This window comes from Sus scrofa, chromosome X, assembly GCF_000003025.6.
Source record: "Sus scrofa isolate TJ Tabasco breed Duroc chromosome X, Sscrofa11.1, whole genome shotgun sequence".
In the NCBI taxonomy this organism is placed as follows: Eukaryota; Metazoa; Chordata; class Mammalia; order Artiodactyla; family Suidae; genus Sus; species Sus scrofa.
Genome location: NC_010461.5, coordinates 42459108 through 42483807, shown reverse-complemented (window position 1 = coordinate 42483807; position 24700 = coordinate 42459108). Strand labels below are relative to the sequence as shown.

General features: G+C 43.6%; 2 protein-coding genes across 8 annotated transcripts in view; one reads left to right on the top strand and one right to left on the bottom strand.

Annotated features, from left to right (window-relative positions):
• On the bottom strand, positions 5025-7089 carry SPACA5 (sperm acrosome associated 5). The gene is made up of 4 exons (NM_001177930.1): positions 6945-7089; positions 6360-6518; positions 5228-5306; positions 5025-5124 (listed from the first exon to the last, which is right to left on the bottom strand). Exons 1-4 carry the CDS (start codon positions 7087-7089, stop codon positions 5025-5027), a joined length of 483 nt encoding a protein of 160 aa, NP_001171401.1.
• ZNF182 (zinc finger protein 182) overlaps positions 10500-24700 on the top strand; it is a 29082-nt gene continuing 14881 nt past the window's right edge. For 2 of the 7 annotated variants that reach the window (XM_021080397.1, XM_005657800.3), the window contains exons 1-3: positions 10501-10657; positions 10866-11051; positions 11944-12002. In XM_021080397.1, coding sequence (XP_020936056.1) covers positions 11988-12002 — 15 coding nt within the window. In that variant the 5' untranslated portion in view covers positions 10501-10657; positions 10866-11051; positions 11944-11987. Of the gene's footprint in view, positions 11052-11943; positions 12003-24700 lie in introns of all 7 variants that reach the window. The other 5 variants (XM_013990884.2, XM_013990882.2, XM_013990883.2 and 2 more) reach the window with 4 other exon arrangements.

Sequence of the window (24700 nt, the reverse complement as noted above, 5' to 3'; positions counted from 1 at the left end):
GCTGCCTAAACCTATTTTCACTTTCTTGCCTCAATCTTAAACAGTCAATTTCTTTCTTTTCTTTCTTTCTTTCTTTTTTTTTTTTTGTCTTTTCTAGGGCTGCACCTGCACCATATGGAGGTTCCCAGGCTAGGGGGTCTAATCGGAGCTGTAGCCACCAGCCTACACCACAGCCACAGCAACGCAAGATCCAAGCCACGTCTGCGACCTACACCACAGTTCACAGCAACGCCAGATCCTTAACCCACTGAGCAAGGCCAGGGACTGAACCCACAACCTCATGGTTCCTAGTCAGATTCATTAACCACTGAGCCACAACGGGAACTCCCATAAACAGTCGATTTCTTAAACAAAGTCACTTATAGTTATTGTTACTCTCCTTTTCCAATTTCTATTAGAGCAATTTGTGCTTTTCCCTCCTCAAGCTCAGGATATAGGATACACATGGTCTTTGAATTTCTTTGCGAGCGGTATCTAGACTGAAAAGAAAATAAAAACCCTTGGAGTTCCCATTGTGGTGCAGTGGTTAATGAATCCGACTAGGAACCATGAGGTTGTGGGTTCAATCCCTGGCCTCACTCAGTGGGTTAGGGATCTGGCGTTGCCGTGAACTGTGGTGTAGGTCGCAGATGCGGCTCGGATCCTGCGTTGCTTTGTCTGTGGCGTAGGCCGGCGGCTACAGCTCCGATTAGACCTCTAGCCTGGGAACCTCCATATGCCGCGAGTGCGGCCCTAGAAAAGGCAAACACACACACACACACACACACACACACACACACACACACACAAAACAAACCCTACAGAGGTCTGTTTCTGACTAAGGTGTATTCACAGGGTGTGGCTTCTCATTCTTCTTTCTAAAAGTCCAGCAAGTTGACCCACTGGAGAGGCACAAGAGAAATCAAAACAGATACCTGAGGCAAGCTATATTCATTAATGAGAAAAAATTGACCAAGGAGGGAGGTCAGGAATGTAAGAGATTAAGAAACCCACCTCCTCAGAGCACAAAGGTGGTTTCTTCATGACACACTCCGTGTATATATGACTCATATTAGAAAAGTGTTCAAGACAATTCAAGTTTACTCTGTCATAATAGAGGCTTTGCAGCTTAGAAATGTTAATGAATGTAATGGATGTGGGAAATTATTAATTCATGGCAGGCTTGAGAAAAATAATGGAATGAAAACTGATGATCATTATGTGGGTGGGAAAGCTCATAAGCGTAACCCTTTTTTTGTTCAGCATAGTATATAACTCAAGCTGGTGAGAAACTCTATGAATTTCCTAAGTATAGAACAACTCAGCAAGAATTCACTCCTTATTGCTCATCAGATCACTCATGTAGGACAGAAACCCTATGAAGGAAGGTACAGAGTTCAGAAATGCGTTTAACAAGAAGGCACACCTTAGTGTACATCAGAGAACGCACATAGGCGACAAACCCTTTGAATGTAATGAATGCGGTAACTCCTTCAGAGAGAAATCAACAATGCATGGACATCAAAGAACTCATCCAGAACAGAAACCTTATGTGTGTTCAGACTGCAGAAGAGCCTTCTTCCTTAAGCTCAGTCTAAGTGCTCATCAGAGAACTCATGCAGGGGAAAAAACTGATGGATTTATGTGGGAAAGTCATCTCCCGGAAGTCATATCTAATGTTGCATCAGAGAGCGCAAACAGGAGAGAAAGTTGAGAAATCCTATGAATGCAATGAAGGTGATAAAGCTTTCTTCCTGAAGTCATATCTCACTGTTCATCAGAGAGTTCACACAGAGGAGAAACCCTGTGAGTGTACTATATGTGAGAAAGCTTTCTCCTAGAAATCATATCTCGTTATGCATCAAAAAAGTCACCCAGGAGAGAAACCCTATAGATGTGGTAAGTGTAGTAGAACCTTCAGAGAAAAGTCAAAACTCACTGGACACTGGAAAACTCATGTAGGAGAGAAACCCTATGGCTGTCCTGAGTACAAGAAAAACCTTCCAGGAGTTCCCACTGTGGCTCAGTGGGTTAAGAACCCAACTAGTATCTAAGAGGTTGTGGGTTCTATCCCTGGCCCCGCTCAGTGGGTTAAGGATCCAGCATTGCCATGAGCTGTGGTGTAGGTCAAAGATGAGGCTCAGATCCCATGTTGCTGTGGCTGTGGTATAGTCCGGCAGCTGAAGCTCCAATTGGACCCCTAGCCTGGGAACTTCCATATGCAAGGATGGCTGTAGAAGGCAAAACAAACAAACAAACAGCAAAAAAAAAAAAAAAAAAAAAAAAAAAACCAACAAAAAAAACAACCCTTCTTCCAGAAGTTGAAGCTCATCATGGAGTAAAGAAATCAGAGAAAAGGGAAGCTTTGCAAAAGAACTAAAAATGGAAAAATCCTTCTCAGAAAAGTCAAAGAAAAAGAAAGAGTTGAGGTGAGAGTGTTATGCTTTAGCTAAGGTGGTCAGGGAAGGTCTTTCTAAGAATGAGGAGCCAGACATACTAGGGGTAAGAACATTACAAGCAGAAGAAAGAGTAAGAGTCAAGGTCTTGGTGCGAAAAGAACTTGGTCTCCATACTGGTTCTCATGGGTATATGGTGAATGACTATTTTACATCAGAGAGGTTGTTCAAGCTTGCAATTCTTTGAAATTCTAAATATACAAGAGCCAAACGTCATGGTAAATCTGGGCACAGATATCAAGAGAAACCCAGTTTAATTGATTTCAATAAATATAGACATGATATTAAGGGAAATATTCCAGATTTAATGCCAAAATCTCATAGAAAAAAACCCAACACAGTTTATTATAAAAAATAGCTGTTTTGACATCTCTAGTAATGGAGAACAAGTGCCATCTACCAAAAAAAGTTTATCAGAGTTCCTGTTGTGGCTCAGTGGAAACGAATCTGACTAGTATCCATGAGGATGCATGCTCAATCCCTGGCCTCACTTGGTGGGCGGGGGATCTGGCATTGCTGTGAGCTGTGGTATAGGTCACAGACCTAGCTTGGATCCCATGTTGCTGTGGCTGTGATGTAGGCTGGCAGCCGTAGCTCTGATTGGACCCCTAGCCTGGGAACTTCCATATGCTGCATGTGTGGCCCGAAAAAGGAAAAAAAAAGAGTTTATTAAATGATTAAAATTAGAGATTTAAAATAACTACTAAATGAATAATGATGATAAATATAAGTGTGGTAAATTATTAGAAGGGATGCATAATCAGAAAACTGTAAAGGATACAACACCAGGACATCAAATCCAATTTTCAGAAGTAGCAACAGCTGATAATGCCAGTATTTCTGGCCCACCCTGTTCTATGGTCAAGATTTTGGCTTTTTCTCTGTGTGAGACTTCCTGCTGGCTGAGCTTGATCATGCAATCTTCCCAGAAACACTATGAATGATCTGATTGGCATTTAGGAGATCTGCTTTTTTTTCCCTTTCCCTTCTGTGCCATGGCATGTGGAAGTTCCCAGTCTAGGGATTGACCTGAACAACATAGCAGTGACCCGAGCCACAGCAGTGACAATATCGGATCCTTAAACTTTACCCCCCTGGGAACTCCTAGGAAATCTGCTTTTTACTTAAATCCACCAGTTTATTTCTGATGCTTTTGATGAATAACTATTCCTCCAGAAATTGGTACCCAGAGTGATGGTACCTTTTATGGACCCTCAGGGAAATGTGAGATTTGGTTATCTAGGCTGGTTGGGGCTGAAGGCAGGGGAAACACAGGTGGCATTTAAGGAAGGGGGCTCCAGTATTCCTTGGCATGTAGTGGCTTTCATGATCACCTGTGCTTATCTGGGATAAAATAAACACTGAAAACAAGGCTTTGCGTAGTTGAAGGACTCCCACTGCCACACACACCAAAAAGTACAAAGGACGTGAGGACTGCTTCCTCACCAGGGTGGCTGCTTTCAGTGGGGCTGGCCAGCACAAAGAGGAAGATCGGCAAGTTCAAATTCCTAAATTCTCTGCTCAAGCCATAGACTGAGACTCAAGTAAAAAAAAAAAAAAAAAAAAAAAAAAAAAAGGATTACCTTGTGCAGCCATTGAATTCCTGGCCTAAATTTCCAGTTTGTCACTTGAAACTTTGGTTACAGATTGTGAAAGATGTTGGGGGCTAAGAGTTAGAATGGTAATGTGTGGGAGGATGTAGCAGAAGAATACTTTACCCCCCCCCTTTTTTTTTTGGCTTTTTAGGGCCACACCAGTGGCATATGGAAGTTCCCAGGCTGGGGTGGAATTGGAGCTGCAGCTGCTGGTCTACGCCACAGCCACAGCAACGCAGGATGCGAGCCACGTCTGCAACCTACACCACAGCTCACGGCAACTCCGGATCCTTAACCCACTGAGCAGGGCCAGGAATCGAAACTGCATCCTCATGGATGCTAGTCGGGTTTGTTACCACTGAGCCACAATGGGAACTCCAAATACTTTAAACTCTTAATTCCCAATGAGCTTCCTGTGTAAGCTGTAACCAATTCCATTATCCCTCGAAGAGACTGCATCTGCCTTAATTAAAGTCCCTGTAGTTAGCACAACAGAGAATGATACTTTTCAAAGGAAGCCAATTTTCCTACCTCCTCATCCCTTCTATCTCCAGACCTAGAATCGCTTTGAGTACCAAGCACTTTATGTGCTTTGCAAACATTAATTCATTCAATTCTCCTAACAACCTCGTGAAATACTTACTCCCCCTACATCATCATTTTGCAGATGAAGAAACTGAGGCACAAAGAAATTAAGTGCCTCACTCGAGACAACCTAGCTAGTAAGTGGTACAGATGGTATCTGAACCCAGGAGAACTTATGCTCTTAATCACTACATCATCCTCCACTCCTACCCCAAATTATCTTGTGTCCCCTGATTAGAGCTTTGAATATGTGAAGGGAGGGATTGAATCGGGTTACCTTCAAGCATTGGAAAAATGAAGTGAGTCAGACCTCAGGGGTCTCTTGCATTCTTTATAGTATCATACTTTATTAAATCCACAAGAGAAAGAACAAAAAGGAAAAGAAAATTTCTATCACTGAGAATCTTAGTCATGAATGAATTCTTTTGGGGTCAGGTTTTACATTCAAATGACACCCCTTGAGCCATTCAGATAAGTCATGGCCAGAACAGTGCTGGCTCCAAGAATCCCTGGGAAAGGAAAGGAGAGAGGGAGGATGAAGTGGACAGGCTGATAGAATGGCAGTGCCACTATCCCGGTTGCCCAGGGTCCCAGCCATTCCTGTACACTTACCAGGCATTCATACCTTCCTGTGAGGACACTACCTGCTGGGCACACATGATGTCATCAAGAATATGGCGGTTGAGCAGTTCTGGGGAAGGAGAGGGACATAGCGATCTGGTATATTTGGGACAGGGCGACAGTGTATGAAAGGCCCAGGGGTTCTGGGTTCCTTAGGGCCTGAATAACTTCTATATTGTCTGATTCTGGATGACCCTGATGCACTTATCAGCTGGATATGAATTACCTCAACTGCCATGTTGGCTGGTTCTGTACAGCCTTAGCTCATTGACTAATCCTGTGTGATCTTGATTGTCATGTTGGCTGGTTATGAATAATCTCAACTACCCTACTGGCTGGTCCTGAACAACCTCAAACTCCATGTTGGGCCAGTTCTGGGTGACTTCAATGGTCATTTTTGTGTGGTTATGAATGATCTCAACTGCAATGGCTGTTGGCTGCTTGGGAAGCCACTCAACTGCAAGGCTGGTCAGTCCTGGGGGCTTCAAACACTATGTTGTCAGGTCCTGGATAACCTCAATACCAATTTTGACTGGTTACAAGCGACCTCAGTCTCCACGTTGGCTAGTCCTGTTCAATCTCAGCTACCATGGTGCCTAGTCCTAGATGACCTCTATTCTAGGTGAGGTTTGGGAGCTTTGAGTCCTCCTGACCTAGACGACATCTCAGTGTGGTCTGGTTAAGGATACAAGATGTTGTTTCTAACAGCCCAGGCAACTCTGCTCCTTCCCTTATCATTTTTCTGATTGTTACTTAAGATTGTAGCTTTGTGAGTTCCCATTGTGGTGCAGTGGAAATGAATCTGACTTGGAACCATGAGGTTGCGGGTTCGATCCCTGGCCTTGCTCAGTGGGTTAAGGATCCAGCGTTGCCGTGAGCTGTGGTCTAGGTCGCAGACACGGCTCGGATCCTGTGTTGCTGTGGTTGTGGTGTAGGCCAGCAGCAACAGCTCCGATTAGATTCCTAGCCTGGGAATCTCCATATGCCACAGGTGTGGCCCTAAAAGGACAAAAAGACAAAACAAAACAAAACAAAAAAAGATTGTAGCTTAGACAGTCTTGCTCTCTCTGTGCTGGGGAGTGGGGCCAGGCAGAGCTTCAAGATGTCCCCAGTGCTGCCTCACCATGACACTCCATGTGACAGAGGTTCTGGGTGGGTGTAACACCATTGTCACACCACCAGGCGGAGTTCAGTTGGAAAATGCCATATTCACTGCTGCCATCAGGATTGTGGTTCACAAAGGAGGTGTCAAAGCCACTCTCATAGTGCGCCATGCACAGCCCTGGGGCAGGGAGAGAGAGGGGAGGTAGCAGATAGTCATGAGTCCTGGGAATAGGGGAGGGTGGATGTGGGGGCAGGGATGGTTTTCATCTCAGTCGTAGGGGTGATGACCTTGGTTTGGTGGAGGTGTTGATGTTGGGGATTGTGATGAGATACCAGTAATGGTGGTGGTGATGGTATGCATGGTGATAACAGCAGTGATGCCATTGATGGTAATGGTGGTGGTGGTAGTAGACATGAGGGTAAAGAGTTGTGAAGGAAATGATGAGAAAGATAAGACTAGAGTTAAACTACACATCACAGTTGGGGTGGGGGGCGAGAGGATTGTTCCCTAGCCTGGGGAGGGGACAGATGGCAAGAGGGACCTGGGTCTGAGTGTGGTGGGTGGCTCAGGGTGTGGGTAGGACTTGGGGTAACAGAATCTCACAGTCTCCAGTGGTGTAGCCCTTGAAGCCATCGAGGCCCGCCTTCTCCAGCTTCGTTGCCAGCTCACAGCGTTCATAAATCTTGGCATCCACAGTGGCAGCCATTAGCATGGTGAGGGTCACCACCACAGAGCCCCAGGCTTTCATTATGACAGCCCTCCTAACTGACTTCTTTGCTCCAGACTCACCCTGCGGTGTTCAATACTCTGGTCATTCTGGAACTCTGGGTGCTATGAGCAAAGATCTAAGTGATAGGTTCTGGAACACAGAAGGAAGGGGGTTGGGCACCTCACCATCTTCCCTTAAAGACACACACAAAGAAAAAGAAAGATTCTGTATACACAGAGGCTGAATGAGACAAAGACAGGGAGAAACCTAGAGATGACAGAAAGGGACACAGGGGAAAGAGGAGCTGGGGACACACAAAGGCCAGACAAGATTGAGATACTAAGCCTCATACCTGGCCCATGTTCCGCTACATTCCTTAACACTGTCCCACTCTAGTCCCATTCACCATGCTCTAACCCTTTTGATTACCTTCATTTCCGTTCACTCTGCCCCTCATCACCTCCATCCTACCCACTACACTCTGCTGAGTAGTCAGTGCTACCACCTGAGATTCCTCCTGCTCTGTAAAATATGGCCACCTTGCCGTCAACCCCTGCCCCAAATTACCTCCATTTATATATTCTCAGCAACCCCTTCACCTCTCTTCACTTAGCATGCTCTGTTCCACCCTCGTTTACTGGAATCTGCCCCACGTTACCTCCATTCAATCAGATTCTGCCTCACATTGCATATTACACAAGATATATTACATATACATGTTCACTCTACTGCCTTTTTACCCCCATTCTCATTCTACCTTTTATTCCCCCGTCCACTTACACTGCCTCACACCCACTTATATTTGGTCTCACTGGGCCTCGTGTTACTGCCATTCAATAACCCTCTACTTGCCATGACTCAAGCTCGCTCACATCGTAGTTCTCCTTCACCTCCATTCAGTCCCACTCCGACTCACATTTCCTATTTTCATCTTCAATTCCTGACACCTCATCAAAGGACTCCCATCTACTCTCATGTGGTCCATCCTTCAGCTTTGTTCATTGACTCTGGGCCTCATTCCCTTGTGCCCTTTCTTCACTTCTCTCAAGGGCTGCCCCCCTCCCCCATATTACCGGCATTTCCTGGGACTGTATTACTCTCAAACACTCATTCAAGGTACCCACACATACTCCACGCTTGGTCACCTCCGTTCTTTCTCAAATCTTCTCTTCATTTGCCTCCATTTACTCTCACTCTGCCTCATGCTATGTCCTACATTTGCAGTCACACCCAATGTAATCCCTGTTTCCACTTATCTCTCCCATTCTGCTCCTGATTCCCGTCCAGTTGCTCCCACTCTGCCCTATGGGACTCTCTTTCTTTCTTTTATTTATTTATTTATTTATTTATTTATTTATTTTGCTTTTTAGGGCCGCACCCACGGCATATGGAGGTTCCCAGGCTAGGGGTCCAATCGGAGCCTCAGCTGCCGGCCTACACCACAGCCACAGCCACGCTGGCTCCGAGCCACGTCTGTGACCTACATCACAGCTCATGGCAATGCCTGATCCTTAACCCACTGAGCGAGGCTGGGGATTGAAACTGAAACCTCATGTATCCTAGTTGGATTCGTTTCTGCTGCGCCAAGACAGGAACTCCCCATGCGACTCTCATTCCATCACACTCTGCCTCAGATTTACCACTTTTTGCTCACATTGGGCCCCATTTCTCTCACTTTACTCGCTTTGGGCAACGTGTCCCTCCTCCCCTCTCCCCTGGCCTCACAATTACTCACCGTCTCCCATTCTCACTCTGTCCAATGTTACCTCCATTTACATACACGCTTCAGCTCATTCACCTGGGCTGATGCCTACTGGGATCTCTGCACATTCCAGGCAATGCCTTGCATTACCCCCATCTAATCCCATTCTGTCCTTCATGCACCTCTGGTCAATCTCCTCCTTCACAGTATCCCCACTCAAACAAACGAGACTCGATTCAAGTATTCACATTCAACCACGTGTTCATTTCCCTTCCCTTGTGTTCTGTCCCTTGTGCCCCCCCTTCTTCCTTCAGTGCCTCACATCTCACATTACCTTCGTTCACTTCTACTTTCCCCCTAAATTTGCCTCTCTTTACTCATACTGTACCCCCTAAACCATCATTCATTTACACTCTAATCCTTAGTACTCATACCAACTTGCACACTAATGCTTTATCAACCTCATTCACATTCGCCAACTTTCATTGCCCCAATCAACTCACAATCTGCTCCCATTTCCACTTTTTGCCATTTAGACTGTGCCTCATTTCCCCATCATTTACTCAGTCTCATTCATAATCTTATTAATTCAAAATCAAATGCATTGGAATTCCCTGGTAGCCTCGTGGTTAGGTATCCAGCATTGTCACTGCTGTGGCTTGGATCACCGCTGTGGCACAGGTTTGCTCTCTGGCCGGGGAACTTCTGCATGCCACAGGCACTCAAAAAAAAAAAAAAAAAATCAAATGCATAGTCATTTACTCACTCTGCTCCACACTCCCCACATTCACTCCACTCTACTGCTCATTCACCTCCCTGACATCACCCTTTGTCTCTCCCCAATTTGTCCTTCATGCACCGTTATTCACCTGCCCCCCCATCCCATGTGTCTCCCATTTAGTGACACATTGGCCAAGACAGAAAAGTCTGCTGTATCATTGAGGAGTCAGTTTGGCTGCACATACCAACACCACCCTAAATGCCAATGGCTTCAAGAGGATGGAAGGGGATTCCTCTCTTGGAGGCAGGAAGTTCGAGGCTAGAGTGGCCCTCCACCACAAATCTCTGCTTCAGATATTTGTGTGGCTGGTTCCTTTTGGTCAGCGTAACTGTCACCCCTGACAAAAGGAGATTGTCCCTGCTCATCCTGAGAAAACAACCTGTCAGCCACTACTTAACACATCCCCATCATCCCAGGGTGTGTGTGTGTGTGTGTGTCCATCCTCTAAGTCGCCGTTTATTTATTCTTCAGCCTCTTGTTTGTCTGCACACCGTCCTTCAAAAGCTAGGCTGTAAACTTCCAGCCTTAGCCACTGGATGGAGCTAGTGAACTAAGAAGCCAACCTCCTAGCCTTTGTGCTTGTAGAGCAATTCTACCATGCACCCCCATTTCCTATTCAATTACACCTGCGAACCCGAAGCTGCCCTCGCCCTCCAGGTTCAAAAGATCAAATTTCCGCCCGCTAGCATTTTCCTTAATTGGGCACGTCTCCTTCCCGCCGTAAGGAAACAGGTTTTTGGAGTCTTAGGAATGACGGCCTCCACCGATCAAAGTAAACACCTGTTCTACACCAGCACCCGCAAGGGGAAGACACGCAGTGGGCGCGGCCATCGCTTCAGAACAGTGACGTCACCGGAGCGGCCATCTTCCCTCTGCGCCTGCGCTGCTGCCCCACCGCGTTCGCGTCGGGCGAGAGCGAGGTGGGTGTGCCCCCATGTTGACTATTGGCGGACGCAGGCTCAAAGCCCCCACTGAGCTTGCGCATACCCGGTCGCTGCAGCGCTGTGGCTGCGGAGCCCGAGTTGTCCCAAAGCGGAAGTGCTTCTCGGGGCCAGTTCTTGTAACGGTCTCCTCTGCAGCGAGCAGAAAATCTGTTGTCGAGAGAGAGGTTGAGGGGGCGAGTGGTAGGAGTGATGGGCTGAGTGATGGGGAGTTCTGGGGGAACAATGCAGCCGGTTTGTAGGGGTCGTGGACGTGGGAGGTTGTGGGATTAGTGATGGTGGACCGAGAGGTCAGCGAATGAGGATCTGTGGGTTCCGTGGCAGACAAAGTTAGGGGGCTAGTCAGGGTTGAATGGTGCTTATTAAACGTTGACTTTTACACATTTTCCAGCACAGTGACCTGCGCTAAGGGTTCATTCGCACCCCTCAAGCTCCTCCTTAGGCGTCCCCGCCTCTCCCTCTGTCCCTTTCCCTTTGCCCAAGCCCCGAGGTAGGGGCCTGGTGTGAATGCTCCAGCTGAAGTGAATCTGCACCCGAAGGCTTCCTTCTGGCTCCTGGGCAAGACGGCCCCAGTGAGGTGAGGAGAAGCAAGAAGAGGCACCTGAGAGAACTCACCTGAGAGCTTGGGGCTCGGGAGGGCTGGGCAGGATCTGGTGGTGTGGGGTCTGGGGGCGGGGATGGGGCTTAAAACGCATGGGAATAATAGTTGTAAAGTTCAGTTTCTTTTGACATTTAACAAATAACACATTCGAATTATAGATTGATTAGAAAATAGAGGAAAAGAAAATTCAAAGGAACTAATTTTATCCCCTCTTACATTTAAATGTCCGTTCTTAGACATTTGTAGTGTGTATAAGGGGCGTGCATTTTTAAACATTTAACATACGGTTTTCAAATGGGTTCCTGCAGTTTTATAACCTGCCCTTTTTTTATTTAGAAGTTACTGTGATTCAGCCTAAAAGTTTATTCTCTAACGTTTAAAAACCTTGTAATTTAGATGTATGTACAGAAAAGTACACAGATAATTGTACGGTACCATACTTTTTTTTTTAATAACCACATAGAATTTAATCCCTTGTATTTCCTTGTTAATCCCATGTTATGGGTCATTTAGGATTGTTTAAATTTGGCATCGTTAAAAGTCAATGCTGAGATGAAGGTACTTCAGAGAAATTATGACACATTATTTCATAATGGAAAATACCTAGAAATACAACTTGTGAGTCAGAACACAAGTATTTTTAGAAAAAAAAAACAAAACCCTTTTGTGTTAGATGGTCACATGAGGAAAAGACTCAAGTATACACAAGTGGTTGTTAAAACCACATGTCCAAACTGTGGAGGTTGCCCAAACTTACACAGAGAGGCCTCACACCCAGTTGGTGTGAGAGGATTTCTAGGCAGATAATTCTGGGCATTGGAAGCCTGATGGAGTCTCTCATATGCTCTACACTTCTCCACTCTTCTAGCTCAATCCTCACACATCTCTGACTTTTCCCAAGAAGAGCAGGAAATGGCCGAACCCCAGGTAAGTATGTTGTCTGTTCCTTCTGTTCTGCCCTGGACGCGATGAGCACTGTAGGACTCTCAGACGTAGAATAGGAAATTATTTGCAAATAAGCATTAAAATCAGGGGTAATGAGAGCCAGCAGCAAGGCCAAATTTGAATGTAGACGCAAAAAAGACTTAGGGCGGAACTGCTAGTTACGCATTATAACATTAGTTGAGTTGCAAATTTCTCTTTGAGCCTCTGGCAGCCAGAGGTAATCTGGCTCCCTTAACTCAGGAGGGAGAGAACACACAAAGTCAAGTCATCTGGCAAGTAAAACTTTTGGGGCAATTGCCTTTCAGGGCTTTTCTTTGCTGAATCTTTGTGTGGATGGTTGAATTGTCTTCAGTCACAACCTGATGACAAATGCAGCCTCTGGTCTCCTGCAGGTATTTCTTAGAGCCTTCCTCAGTGAGCTGGAGCCATAATGTCAAGACGGAATGTGGGAATGAAATGGGGAACTTGCTTGTCTTTTAAATGATTTTCCTCAAGTAATTTTCTCAGTTGGACTTTGGATTCTCATTTGGTCAAGAGACAAAGTATGGCAGGCACCCACAGCCCACCATCTTTTTTTTTTTTTTCTTTCACTTAAAAATTTTTTTATTTTTAAAATTTGTGTACAGTAACATTGATTTTTGTGGTCCAGGCTGATAAACATTAACACCTGTGTAGACTGTCACGCCTAATCTATAGAATAGAGAATAGTTTCATCACACCGAAAAAGGGCCTTATGCAACCCCCTATAGTCATATCCTCCCCTAACTGTAACCTCAGGCAACCACAGATGTTTTGTATCAGAGTTGTATCTTTGCAAGAATGTCATATAAATGGAATCATACAGTATGTAGCTTTTTTAAAAAAATTATTCTTTTGCAGTAATTGACATGCAGTTGTAAAAATAATACAGAGAAATCTCATGTATCTTTGATTCAATTTCCATCAATGGTAACATCTTGCAAAATTATAACACAATGTCACAACCAGGATATTCACATGATGTGTTCAGACACAGTTCAATCATCTGTTCTCCACCCACCCCCACCCTGTTCCTAGACCTCTAGCAATTACTGATCTAGTCTCTATTTCTAGAATTTTGTCATTTCAAGAATGTGATAACATCAAATCACATAAAGTCTGTAACCTACTGGAACTGGATTTTTTTTTTTCTACTCAGTGCGATTCCCTAGAGATTCAGCCAAGTTGTGTGTGTCAGTAGTTCTTTCCTTTTTATTGCTGACTGGCTTTTCATTTTGTAGATGTACTGCAGCTTATTTATCCATTCTCTTGTTGAAAGACATGCGAATTATTTTCGGTGTTTGGCAGTTATGAGCAGAGATACTTTAAACATTCATGGACATATGCGTTCAGTTCTCTAGAGTAAATAGTGGATTGCTAGGTCATGTGGTAAGTGTATGGTTTAACTCTTTAGGAATCTGCCAAATTGTTCTCCAGGATGGTTGAATTATTTTTCATTTCCACCAGAAATGTGTAAGAATTCCAATCGCTTCACATTTTTGCCAGTACTTAGTACTGTCAGTATAGCTGACTCTTAAAAAACCCTCAGGTTGGGGGCACCAACCCTCCTAGTAGTTGGAAGTCCACCTATAGTTGGCCCTCTGTATCTGTGGTCCCAACTAACTGCAGATCGTGTAGTACGGGATTATGCATTTATTGAAAAAAATCCACGTGCAGGTGAACCCGTGCAGTTCAAAGCGATGCTCTTCCATGGTCAACTGCATTTTTAATTTCATACATTCTAGTGGTATAGTGCTATCTCTTGGATGGTTTTAATTTGCATTTCCCTAATGGCTAATGATGTTGAATATCTTTTACTTTTTGCATATCCTCTTTGGTGAGTGTCCAATCAAGGCTTCTGCCCCTTTTTAAATTGCATTGTATGTTTTCTCACTACTGAGTTTTGTGAGTTCTTTATGTATTCTGTGTACAAGAGCTTTGTCAGACACGTGGTTTGTAAATATTTTCTCCAGGTGTGTGGCTTGTCTTTCAGTTCATAGTGTTGGTCATAGAGAAAGAATTTTTAATTTTGAAAATGTCCCACATGTAAACTATTTCCTTTATGGGTTGTGCTTTCGATGTTAGATCTAAGAACTCTTTGACTACCCTAGGTGAGATTGAAAACCTCTAGCCTCCTATGTAGAGAAAAACCCAGTTCTTTTCTACTGTATCACTCCTGTGAGTCTTTAACTCACACTCTTCACTTCTGGTACTTCTGGTCACCAAATGTGTGGAGGTCTTCTCCCACAACGAGCAATTCTCTGACACCAGCTGGGTGTTCTGCAGCTTAATTCTGATACTGTCTACCTGGAGATTGTGTCAGATCTCACAGGTTAAGGGGTTCAGTTCCCTACAATTGCCCCACCTCCCAACGTAAATGCCAGTCAAAAGCCTATCACCTGTGCTTCTGACCAACCCGCTGTGGATCTGAGGTTTCAACAACCTGCTTTTTGGGTTCGCTTCATTTGCTAGAGTGGCTCACAGAACTCAGGGAAACACTAGGACATGATAAAGGATACAGGTGAACATGCAGGTGGAAGAGATGTGGAGGGGCAAGGTATAGGGGAAGAGGCTTGGAGCTTCCATTCCCTCTCCAGGTCCAGGTGTGTCACTCTCCTACCACCTGCATGTTTACCAATTCAGAAGCTCTCTGAACCCGGTCCTATTGAGTTTCTATGGAGACTGCTTCACGCAGGCATGACTGATGCACTCATTGGCCCACTGGCTTTTGATTCAAACTCCAGCCCTTCTCCCCTTCCCCAGAAGTTGGGGGTGGGACCACAAGTTCCAAACCTCTAATCAGGTGGTTGATTCTCCTGGCAGCCGGCCCCCACTCCTTAGGTGGGGTCCTAAAGTCAGGTCATTAGTATAACAGAAGACACCTGTATTGCACGCTTCACTTAAACTCCAAGGGTTTCAGGAGCTCTCTGCCAGCAGTTGGGAGCTAAAATCAATTAGTATGTTTGTTGGAGTTCCCGCTGTGGCACAAGGGATCAGCAGTGTCTCTGGAGTGCTGAGATGCAAGTTTGATCCCCAGCCGGCAAAGTAGGTTAAGGACCCGGCATTGCTGAAGCTGTGGTGTAGGTCACAACTGCAGCTTGGATCTGATCCCTTGGCCCTAGGAACTCTATGCCATGGGGTGGTCAAAAATGGAAAAAAAAATATTATAAATCACAATATCACACTAGGTCATGACAATTTTTTCCCATTCTCTACGTTTTTATCGTTTTAGATTTACATTTAGACCTAAGAGCCATTTCGCATTAGTTTTTATGTGAGGTGTTAGGATTAGGCTGAGGTTTATAATTTAGCAAATGGACTTCTATTTGTTCTAACCTCATTTGTTGAAAGGACCATCTTTTCTCCATTGAAGTGATTTTTATGGTCTTGTCAAACGTCAGTTGGCCATGTTTGTGGGGTCTCTTTCTGGACTGTTCTTTTGTTGTCTTGATCTATGTATCTAATCCTCTGCCAGTACCACACCGTCTTCATTACTGCAGCTTTACGGTAAGTTTTGAAACCAAGTAGTGTGATTTCTTCAACTTAATTCCACTTTTTCTAAATTGTTTGGCTATTCTTACTCTTTTGCCTTTGTATTTGTATATACATTTCAGAATAATCTTGTTGACATATCTAAAAATGATCTTGCCATGATTTCGATAGGAATTGAGTTAGTCCTATAGATTACTTTGGGAAGAATTGACATCATTATTTTGTTGCATCTTCTAGTCCGTGAACAAGCTATGTCTCTCCATTTATTTAGAACTTTTATTGATTTCATCAATATTTTGTAATTTTCAACATAGAGATCCTATTCATGTGTATTAGTCTGCTCAGGCTGCCATAATAAAATGTCACAGACTGAGTAGCTTAAACAACAAATTAATTTTCTCACAGTTCTGGAGGCTGGAAGTCCCAGATCAGGGTTGGTTTCTGGTGAAGCCTCTCTTCCTGGCTTGTAGACGGCTGCCTTCTCACTGTCCTCACATGGTCTTTCCTTTGTGCCTCTGCAGAGAGGGACCTCTGGTGTTTCTTCCTATTTTTAGGAGAATACCAGTCCTATTGAATTGGGCCCCAATCTTATGACCTCATTTAGCCTAATTACCTTCTAAAAGTCCCATCTCCAAATACAGTCACCCTGGGGGTTTGGGCATCAACTTAGGAATTTGAGGGGTAACATAATTCATTCCGTAACAACATGGCATGTTTCATTTTTTAAGCCATTGAAAATGGTTTTGTTGTTAAAATTTCAATTTCAAGGAGTTCCCGTTGTGGCTCAGTGGTAACAAATCTGACTAGTATCCATGAGGATTCAGGTTCCATCCCTGGGCTTGCTCAGTGGGTTAAGGATCTGGCGTTGCCTGGAGCTGTGGTGTAACTTGCAGACACGGCTCGGATCTAGCATTGCTGTGGCTGTCGTGTAGGCTGGCAGCTACCCCTCCGATTTGACCCTTAGCCTGAGAACTTCCATATGCCACAGGTGTGGCCCAAAAAAGACAAAAATAAATAAATTTCAATTTCAAGTATTCATTGCTAGTATATAGATGTATGATTGGTTTTTGTTGTTGACCTTTGCTATGGTCTGGATGTTTGTGTGCATCCAAAATTCACATGTTGGAATTCTAATGCCCAAGGTAAGTGATGGTGTTAGGAAGTGGGGATTCCTCTTACTTATTTATAGTAATATAGAATTTTTATTTTTATGGATTTTAATTTTTTCAGTGGATTTTTAAAAAAGATACAGTGTATTTTTTTATTACTCAGTGAATTTTATTATAGTTGTACAACAATCAACACAATTTTATAGCATTTCCATCCCAGATTTTCAGTGGTTATAATCCATTACTGTCATTGTTTATTTTGATGCTTAGTTGTCCCTGAGTTATCCAGTGGAAGCCCCTTTAAGCTGACTTTTCTTGTCCTTTTGTCACAGCCTGATAATTTTCTGAGCACTTCCTTAGTTTCCAACATAGTAAGATGTATCAGCCCTTTTTTTCTTTCCCTGCCCCAGGCCTAATCAGCCATTTCTCCAAGGAGCACTGGTTCCTCTTAGTAAATAATTATATATAGAAATCAAAATCTGGGTGCTAAGTATGTTCATTGCTGTTGGGGTGTCATTACTTCTAAGGCCTTTCAGAGAACAAAGCTCTGTGTATATGTCTGCATATGTATATGTGTACATATGCACACACATATAGACACATACACACATACCTTGAATTCATACAAATATCCAAGGAATCTTCCTAGGCCCCTCTCATTCCATATCCGTATCTCCCTTCATCAACAGTGAGCACTGGCTCCTGGTGTCAATATATTGACTCGTTTGCTCAGTCTTAAAATGTACAGAAAGTAGAATCAGAATTCCTGCACCCACACTTGTGAAAAACCAATGTATTGAGTACAGTACATGATTTATTTGCATGTCTTTTATACTGAGGATACGTAAGTAAAGTACCCTGTTCAGAAGTTATTTGGATTAGTTTTTCTTTTTGATTTTTTTTCCTATCGAGGGTGCTTATGTTATTTACTTGGTATATAGTTAGGTTCATTTTTTTCTGTTTGCATTCCATTTTAGGTTTTATTTCTTTCCATTTTTGTTGATTTAGTTTTATTCTTATATATGTAAAATGTTAATATGATTCGAAGAGACACAACTATTCATACATGTACACACAGAATTGTCATTTCTCCCCTGAACCTTCCACCCCATTCTCATTCTACCTTGGCGATAACAAATCTTGTTAGCTATCTTGGTAGAAGCGGACAAAGGTATATTTTAAAAATTTCCTTTTTCTCATCTAAAATACGATACAAATGAACATATCTATGAAACAGAAACAGACTTGTGGTTGTCAAGGGGGAGGGGGCTGGGAGGAAGGAAGGATTGGGAGTTTGGGATTAGCAGATGTAAGCTATTATATATATTATGGATAAACAACAAGGTCCTACTGTATAGCACAGGAGACTATAGTCAATATCCTGTGACATATCATAATGGAGAAGAATATGAAGAAGAATATGTATAACTGAATCACTTTGCTGTACAGTGCTGTGGGCAATGGCCACAGCCAGGACCAAAGGCAGCAGAGGCTAACAAGGCAGGGGGTGGGGGATAGGGGAGCAGTTCAACATTTGCCTGGCAGCATCCCCACAGGTGCAAAGTCCAGGGCACTAGAGAGACTTGGAGCCTTGTCCGTCTGCCCTTCCAGAGCGATTCTATCACCCCAAAAGGAGACCTGGTCTCCGTTAGGAGTCGCTCCCATCCCAGCCTCTGACAACAACTAATCTGCTTTTCTGTCTCTGGATTTGCCTGTTCTGGACATTTCTTGTAAATGGGATCATATACTGTGTCTGTGATATATTTTGTGTCTTGCTGTAGTTGCAACCTATGCCACAGCTTCAGCAATGCCGGGTTCTTAACCCACTTTGCCGGCTGGGGATCAAACTTGCATCTCAGCACTCCAGAGACACTGCCGATCCCTTGTGCCACAGTGGGAACTCCAACAAACATACTAATTGATTTTAGCTCCCAACTGCTGGCAGAGAGCTCCTGAAACCCTTGGAGTTTAAGTGAAGAGTGCAATACAGGTGTCTTCTGTTATACTAATGACCTGACTTTAGGACCCCACCTAAGGAGTGGGGGCCGGCTGCCAGGAGAATCAACCACCTGATTAGAGGTTTGGAACTTGTGGTCCCACCCCCATCTTCTGGGGAAGAGGAGAAGGGCTGGAGTTTGAATCAAAAGCCAGTGAGCCAATGAGTGCATCAGTCATGCCTGCGTGAAGGAGTCTCCATAGAAACTCAATAGGACCGGGTTCGGAGAGCTTCTGAATTGGTAAACACATGCAGGTGGTAGGAGAGTGATGCACCTGGACCTGGAGAGGGAATGGAAGCTCTATGCTTCTATAGGCTTGCTTTTTGGCCCAGCATGGGATCTATTGTGTAGAATGTTCCATGTGTACTTGAAAAGAATGTGTATTCTGCTGCTTTAAGATGGAATATTCCATAAATAACAATCAAGTCCTTCTGGTCTAATGTGTCATTTATGGCCTACATTTCCTTATTAATTTTCTGTTTGGATGATCTGTTTGTTGATGTAACGAGAGGTGTTAAAAGTCCCCTACTATTATTGTGTTGCTGTCAATTCTTTTATGGCTGTTAGCATTTGCCTTATATATTGAGGTGATCCTATGTTGGGTGCGTATATATTTACAATTGGTATATCTTCTTAGATTGATCCCATGATCCTTATGTAATGTCTGTCTCTTAACAGTCTTTAAGTTCTATTTTGTCTGATAAGAGTATTGCTACTCCAGCTTTCTTTTGATTTCCAGTTGCATGGGATACATTTTTCCATCCCCTCACTTTCAGTCTATATGTGTCCCTTGATCCGAAGTGGGTTTTTTTGTAGACAGCATATATGTAGGTCTTGTTTTTGTATCTGTTCAGCCAGCCTGTGTCTTTTGGTTGGAGCATTTAATCTGTCTACACTTAAGGTAATTACTGCTATGTTCTTAATACCATTTTGTTAATTATTTTGGATTTGTTTTTGTAGTCTTTTTATTCCCTTCCTCTTTTGTCCTTTTCTCTTGTTAGTGTCGTGTTTGGATTGCTTTTTCTTAGGTGTGTGTATCTAGTGTAGATTTTTGGCTTGCAGTTACCATGAGGTTTTGATGGAGCACTCTAAAGCCAAAGCCGGGTTCCCTCCTCCCAATGCCAGACCCCAAGGCTGGGGAACCTGATATGGGGCTCAGAACTCTTGCCCCTGTGGGAGAACCACTGTGATATTATTTTCCAGTTCGTGGTCACCCACCTGGCAGGTATGGGATTTGATTATACCATGAATGTGCCCCTCCTACTTTCTCACTGTGGCTGCTTCTTTGTCTTTGGATGTAGAAGATCTTTTTTTTTTTTTTTTTTTTGGTAGGTTCCAGTGTTTTTTTGTTGATGGTTGTTCAGCAGTTAGTTGTGATTTTGGTGTTTTCATGAGAGGAGGTGAGCTCAAGTCCTTCTACTCTGCCATCTGTCTCCAAGCTGCAACCACCATTCTCCTGTGTATGAATTTTGGTTGTTTCCAGTATTGTGCAATTAAGAATAATGACAAAATGAAATATATTATGCATATGTCGTCTCCTTTTTGTACAGATATATCTTCTATGTAAATTCCCACAAGTGGTATTGCTGGGTCAAGGGGTTAATTTTGGTTTGTTGGATATTGCCACATTCCCTTCAATAAAGGTCATGCTGTTGCACATGACCACTACTAATATATATGATAGTACCTGTTTCTCTATGGCTGCACCAACAGAGTATATTGTCTGGTTTTTAAATTTTTTCCAATCTGCTAGGTAAGAAATGATATCTCTCTATAGTTTTAATAGGCATTTCTATTATTATAAACAACGTTGAATGTAATTTCATATATATATAAACCATTTTTATATTTCTTGTTTATTGTCTTATTTTTTTTGCCTAATTTTCTATCAGGTATTCTTTTTTCCCCTCCATTTTTTTTTTTTTATCTCTCTCTCTTTTTTTTTTTTTAGGGCTGCACCCACGGCATATGGAGGTTCCCAGGCTAGGGGTCTAATTGGAGCTACAGCTGCTGGCCTACACCACAGCCACAGCCACAGCCACAGCAACGTGGGATCTGAGCCTTGTCTGTGATCTCCACCACAGCTCATGGCAATGCCGGATCCTTCACCCACTGAGCGAGGCCAGGGATCTAACCCACAACCTCATGGTTCCTAGTCGGATTCGTTTCTGCTGCGCCATGACGGGAATTCCCTTCCCCTTGATTTTTTTTTTTTTTTTTTTTTTGTCTTTTGTCTTTTGTCTTTTTTTTTTGTTGTTGTTGTTGCTATTTCTTGGGCCGCTCCCGCGGCATATGGAGGTTCCCAGGCTAGGGGTTGAATCGGAGCTGTAGCCACCGGCCTACGCCAGAGCCACAGCAACGCGGGATCCCAGCCGCGTCTGCAACCTACACCACAGCTCACGGCAACGCCGGATCGTCAACCCACTGAGCAAGGGCAGGGATCGAACCCGCAACCTCATGGTTCCTAGTCGGATTCGTTAACCACTGCGCCACGGCGGGAACTCCCCCCTTGACATTTTAAGAGTTCTTTATATATTAAGGATATTATCTCTATTTGTGATATATGTTGTAACAAATCCCCCCCACCCCAGTTTGTCATTTGTCTTTGGACTAGCCAAAGTATTTTTTTTTTTTTGTGGTTGTATTTATTAATCTTTTATTAAAACATCTGGACTTTATTTATAGAAAGTTTTTCCCTCCATCCAGGTTATGCAGACATTCACCCCTTCATTCTTCTAGTAGTTTGTTTGGTTTCAGTTTTTTACATGTATTCCCCTTATCCATTTGGTGTTTATTCTTGTGTCTGTAATAAGGTTTGGATCCGATTTAGCTTTTTCCAAATGGTTCTCCAGTTGACCCAGCACAATTTATTAAAAAGTGGGTCTTTACCCTGTGCTTTGAGAGAACGCATGTATCAAAGTATGTGTTGGTATCTGGTAGGCACTCCATCCCTCACAGTTTTTCTTTTCCAGAGTTTTTCTAGCTATTGTTGTACATTTATTTTTTGATAGGATCTTTAGTACTACCTTGTTTAGCACCATTAAAAACCTTGTTTTAGGAGTTCCCGTCGTGGCGCAGTGGTTAACGAATCCGACTAGGAACCATGAGGTTGCGGGTTCCATCCCTGCCCTTGCTCAGTGGGTTAACGATCCGGCGTTGCCGTGAGCTGTGGTGGAGGTCAAAGATGCGGCTTGGATCCTACATGGCTGTGGTATAGGCCAGCAGCTGTAGCTCCAATTCCACCCCTAGACTGGGAGCCTCCATCTGCTGCAGGTGTGGCCCTAAAAAGACAAAAGACCAAAAACACCTTGTTTTTTAAATTGGGATCACATTGAATTTATAAATCAAGGGTAACTACATCTTTGTGACTTTGTGTCATTCTATCTAGGAAGAGTTAAGACAACTGTGAAGTTAGAGGGAACTGTCCCAATAAGAGACCACCCTCACTTCTGACACCAAATACAAGTTTGGGGGTCCCCAGTATCACACTTAGGTTTAACACTTCACTTAAGGAATTCACAGAACTCACTGAAATCTGTTATATTCATGCTAATGGCTTGTTACAGGGAGGGGACACAGATTCACTTTCTGTCCCCAGAGTCAGGATGCGTGACTTTGTGCAGCATTGATGTGTGACAGTACACATGGAGTTCTGTTAAACAGGGAAGCTCTTATGAGCCTTGGTGTTCAGAGGATTTTTTTTGTTTTTTTGTTTTTTTAATTATGGCTCCATTTTATAGGCATGATTGTCCATGTTGCTGCTATCTGTCCCTAGCCGCTCTGGGAGAGATCAAACTCTTCCCCCCCCCCCCTCCGCTAAATTATGTGGTTGGTCTTTCTGGTGTGGCCAGACCCCCACCCTAAGTCACATCATTATGCTAACCATGGTGACCTAAGGCTCCTATGCAGAACATCCTGCTGCCCTTCCTTCCTTCCTTCCTCCCATTCCAGTCCATCTTTTTGTCCATCGTCTCTTCTTTCCTTCCATTCTTCCATTCCAATTTGCCTTTGCTCTTAACTTCCTTCCTCCTTTCCCTTCCCTTCCTGCCATTCCTTCCATTCTAAATCCATCTTTCCCTCCTTCCTTCTTTCCTTATCTGTCCATCCATCCATCCATCTTTGGTTATTTTAAGGAGATTACTATCTATTCTAGTTTTTTTTTTTTTTTTAAATCAAGATTGGGTATTGGGAGTTCCCGTTGTGGTGCAGTGGAAGCGAATCTGACTAGGAACCATGAGGTTGCAGGTTCGATCCCTGGCTTCGCTCAGTGGGTTAAGGATCTGGCGTTGTATAAACTGTGGTGTAGGTCGAAGATGCGGCTCAGATCCCACCTTGCTGTGGCTGTGGCGTAGGCTGGTGGCTGTAAGCTCTGATTGGACCCCTATCCTGGGAACTTCCATATGCTGCGGGTGTGGCCCTAGAAAAGACAAAAAAAAAAGATTGGGTATTGAATTGTTTCAATATTTTTGTATCAGCTTTTCTTATATTAAGCGTATAAGTTTTCTCTTTAGGTCTATTTAATGGTGATTTATGTTAATGAATCTTCTAATATTGAACTGTCATTGCATATCTGGAATAGATTGTAGTTGGTCATCAAGAATTATTGCCTTAATACGGATCTATTCTCTTTGCTTATCCAGTTGACCCTTGAATCACGTGGGTTTGAACTGTTTGAGTCCTCTTACATGCAGGTGTTTTTCGATAGTAAATACTACACAGTCCATGTTTGGTTGAATCTACAGACGTGGAAGAAATACTGATATGGGGGACTGACTGTAAGTTATACATGGATTAACACCCATGTTGTTCGAGGATCAGCTGTGTTTAGGATTTTTGCCCTGTTGTTCGTAAGTGAGATTAGCCTGCATGTTCCTATTTTGTACAGTCTTAGGTTAGTTGATGTGTTAACTTTATAGTCAATTCATGTAAGAATTTGAAAGCTTTTCATTTTTCTATGCTCAGGAATAATTGGAGCAATTAAGAGTCTTCTCAGTTCTTTTGTGAGCCTGAGTTTTGTCCTAGGCATATGTGTGCCTTTCTAAATTCCCCTGTACATGGGTGCTTTCGAATGTCCTAATTGCCCAAAGAATATCTCCTCGCATTTCCTCTCAGGCCTTAGGCAGTCTGTTGTCTGTCTAGACTGTAATCTTTTGCCCCAGGCATCAGTGGGTTCTTTGTTTGCTTTGCAGCCTTTTCGATCAGTGTCTACAGCTCTGAGTTGAGAGGCGAAAGAGCAAGGAACATCTTGCGTTCATCTTTCTGGTAGCCTGTCAGCAGGTTAGAACAGACCCACACTAATTTGTGAATAAGGTCTGCTCTGCTTCCTCTAGAACTAGGGTCTGGGGTCCCACACAGGGAATACTGGCTGATGCTGTTGCTTTAAGACTGCTGGTGCTGAAAAAATGTTCAACATCGCTGATTATAAGAGAAATGCAAATCAAAACTACCATGAGATACCACCTCATACCAGTCAGAATGGCCATCATTAATAAGTCCACAAATAACAAGTGCTGGAGGGGCTGTGGAGAAAAGGGAACCCTCCTGCACTGCTGGTGGGAATGTAAACTGGTACAGCCACTATGGAGAACAGTTTGGAGATACCTTAGAAATGTATACATAGAACTTCCATATGACCCTGCAATCCCACTCTTGGGCATCTATCCGGACAAAGCTCTACTTAAAAGAGACACTTGCACCTGCATGTTCATTGCAGCCCTATTCACAATAGCCAGGACGTGGAAACAACCCAAATGTCCATCGACAGATGATTGGATTCGGAAGATGTGGTATATATACACAATAGAATACGACTCAGCCATAAAAAAGAATGACATAATGCCATTTGCAGCAACATGGATGGAACTAGAGAATCTCATACTGAGTGAAATGAGCCAGAAAGACAAAGACAAATACCATATGATATCACTTATATCTGGAATCTAGTATCCAGCACAAATGAACATCTCCTCAGAAAAGAAAATCATGGACTTGGAGAAGAGACTTGTGGCTGCCTGATGGGGGGGGGGGAGTGGGAGGGATCGGGAGCTTGGGCTTATCAGACACA

Bases quoted from the DNA above. Each gene is read 5' to 3' on its own strand.
- SPACA5 (NM_001177930.1), bottom strand. From the start codon at position 7,089: ATGAAAGCCTGGGGCTCTGTGGTGGTGACCCTCACCATGCTAATGGCT. The intron at 6,519-6,944 runs GTGAGATTCTGT...TCCCTGCCCCAG, and splicing joins GGGCTACACCACTGGAGACT to GGCTGTGCATGGCGCACTAT. The intron at 5,307-6,359 runs GTGAGGCAGCAC...CTCCTTCCCCAG, and splicing joins CTGTCACATGGAGTGTCATG to AACTGCTCAACCGCCATATT.